This window comes from Rhagoletis zephyria, unplaced genomic scaffold, assembly GCF_001687245.7.
Source record: "Rhagoletis zephyria isolate East Lansing unplaced genomic scaffold, Rhagoletis_zephyria_1.1 Rzeph_scaffold_38534, whole genome shotgun sequence".
Classification (NCBI taxonomy): domain Eukaryota; kingdom Metazoa; phylum Arthropoda; class Insecta; order Diptera; family Tephritidae; genus Rhagoletis; species Rhagoletis zephyria.
In genome coordinates this window covers 1-3015 of record NW_016195589.1, presented here as the reverse complement: position 1 = coordinate 3015, position 3015 = coordinate 1, and the positions used below count along the sequence as shown (strand labels likewise).

At 39.3% G+C, this 3015-nt stretch overlaps 1 protein-coding gene across 1 annotated transcript; it reads left to right on the top strand.

The window, feature by feature from the left end:
• Positions 1-1020: 1020 nt before the first annotated feature.
• Positions 1021-1575, top strand: LOC108354712 (classical arabinogalactan protein 9-like; the record flags this gene model as incomplete). The annotated part of the gene is made up of 2 exons (XM_017605887.1): positions 1021-1169; positions 1251-1575. Coding segments are annotated over 2 exons (474 nt in total), but the record flags the coding sequence as incomplete, so codon positions are not given.
• Positions 1576-3015: the final 1440 nt, after the last annotated feature.

The following is a 3015-nucleotide window of genomic DNA, read 5'->3' as shown; positions in this document are numbered from 1 at the left end:
CTGAGGACTAAATCCGCGCTTGCATTCATTGCATACTAAAAGTGCTTTACCCGAAAAAAAACTAAAAATATATTTTTTTAAGCCTATTACCTAAATATGGCCTTTCAAAATCTGAATTTTTGTCGAATTTATGTTGTTTAGTAAAAAATCCCAATTCTCTTAAATCTAAAAATTTTTTGTTTGTTTAATATTCTTTAACGTTAGTTTAATTGTTTAAAAATGTTTGCTCTTCAACTTACACTTGAAGTCATTAGTAGCAAATGTATGTACATATGTAACTTCTTAATTTCTTAGCTTCTTCACCCTTTCTGTTAATGTTCATTTTCCAATAATTCTTTCCGTTCTTTCGAATAGTCATTAATCAATTTGTACTTCCCCTTCCTCGTTTCGACGCTTTGCTTCACACTTTGTTAAATTCAAATTGTTATTNACGTGAGTGTTCCTCGTTTATAATTTTAGTTTTTTTTGGTTATTTTTTATTTCGTGTGTTTATCATTTCGCCTGAGCCTAAACCGATAAACGTTTGTAGTACCAAAAAAGAAGATTTAGCTTTTCTGAATTTTTTTTAACTTGCAGTTTCATACAGATATCGCTTTTAACATCTGTTTTTTTTTGGCATACATGTATGTAGGTATAATGTATTATAAAATAAGTTATAGGAAACTAAGTATGTTCTTATGCCGAACCAGTTTTCCCTGCTGGCTAACTCAAATTAGGCAGCTAATTAAAATTAGGCAGCTACTTATTTAATTGAGTGCATTGAACTGCCACTGCTCATCAGCAATGGAAACTTTAGAAAATGAAAGTTTATTTATTTAGATTCATTAATTGAGACAGTCAAAGATTGCAGTGCAAAATCATATATAAAGTACGCAACTATTGTGGCTTAACAAACACAAGTGGATTGCACTTCACTGGAATAACTAAACCAAACCAAACAAAGCCAAAATGGTAAAGTTCTTATTCACCAAAAAAAAAAATCAAAATTAATAATTCGAAATCCTTTTCTCTCATTTCCAGAAATTCTTCTCCTTTGCCGCCTTCATAGCCGCATTGGCCGTCGCTTGCGCTGACGTCTCCGAACTGGGTTACGGCTACCAGCAGCCGGCAGCTAGCGCTCCATCTCGTTCATACATTCCGCCAGCGGCATCTGCTCCTGCACCAGCCGTCGTCTCTGTCCCGGTACCAGCACAAGTGTACCAACCAGCTCCAGCTGCCGCTGCACCAGCTCCGGTCTTTGCTCCCGCTCCTGCTCCAGCTCCTGTTTATCACCCAGCACCCGCTGCAGCTGCTCCAGCTCCAGTCTATCAGCCAGCTCCTGCACCATCAGCTCCCGTCTCATCTTACATTCCACCTGCACCGGCTGCCGCAGCACCTGAACCCGTTTACGCTCCAGCTCCAGCTGCCGCCGCTCCTGAGCCAGTTTACCAACCAGCTCCAGTTTACCAACCCGCACCAGCGGCACCTGCGCCCGTGTATCAACCAGCTGCTTCCGAAGTTTACGAGCAACCCGCACAGGACGGCTACAGATACCGCACCGTCCGTCGTCGTGTCTACAAGCAACGTCGCTTCTAAGCATCGAAACCTAATCTAATAACTAAAAACCTGTAAAGACCTATTGCTCTACTATGTGTTTGTGAGAAAATAAATTTGACATTACCTACCCACCAATGTTTGTTGAAAGAAAAAACACTGACTTCGTAGCCTTTTCAAAATAGCAAACTCAATGGGCTCAATTAGAACTGAGACTGTAGATCACAAAATGCTGGTTAAGATGCATCTAGCTGGCTATAACTCACACATTGGCTGTTTGCTCCTTGGAGGAACCATATAAGAATCGAGCCTTACGCAGCTAGCGAGTTCCAATTGATTTCAAAAATTTTGTTGGACAGAAATTCCGTATTATGAAGACATTGCCTACGCCTGTATGAAATATTCTTCGAAGTCCTATCGATTTTTCGGGCCTTTCCTTTCTTCCGATTCCTGTCTCATCACGGTATCTGCGACAGAAGTCATTACATTTCAGGCCCGGCTATAGCTCCGGTAACTTGCCGTTGTAGTCGCTATGAGATCCTTGGTCTATGAAAACATTGAGGAATTGGGGTTATCCGTTGACAAATGAAGGATCAAGCCGGGCGAGATGTTTCACCTTTCGTTATTTGTTCCCCAAGCAAAGGTTGAGGCTAACAGTATCACCATCGTGAATGAAGAGCAGGAGATTGATAGCGAGAGGTCGAAAGGTATCACTTCCAAAGATCATTGGCAATCAAGAAACTTTGTCTCTCCATATCGAAAAGGAAGTTTTGAGCCCAAACGCTTAGTACCAGCAATCAACTCGCCAAAAAGGTACACATTTTCATGTTTGCTCTTTTGCACTGCGTTCGTATTTCACTTCTTCATCATATGCTTCTTCTTCTCTACCTATTGTTAGTTAATTTAATGTATGCATTACCTCTTTAATAAGCCTGGCCTTTCAACGCTTGCCAATTTGACCATGACTTTGAGAAACATAAAACAAATTTCGCGTGCACATTTTTTTACTTTTAATTTTATTTTCGGGTTTCATCAGCATTTGCCACTCACGCTTTACTCTGTAGGTCAGTTATTCGTCTTTGTTTGGCATCATCAATTCCATTTTGAATAAAACCAAATTCACAGCAGCTCAAAGATACATTTGTTACATTTTTGACAGCTAACAACTTAATTTAAGTCAAACAAATGGGCGCGCATTCGCGTAAATTATATGCATTTGTTCAACCAACAATGGCTGCGTTTAATGAGTGCAATAAAAACAATAGAAACTCAAGTGATTCCCATGTCCAGCTCAGTTCCGTATTAGATAAGCAATTAAGGGGAGTAATTTAAGCTAATAAATAGGTAGTAAAATAAAGTTGAAGAAGCGAACTGGAGTTGTAGTTTCAATGCTGGCTGTTCTTTTCTTAATAAAATATTAATAGTTTGTAGTATTTAGTTAGTACACTCTAAAAACTGCATGCAAAACTGCTACTGAAAAGT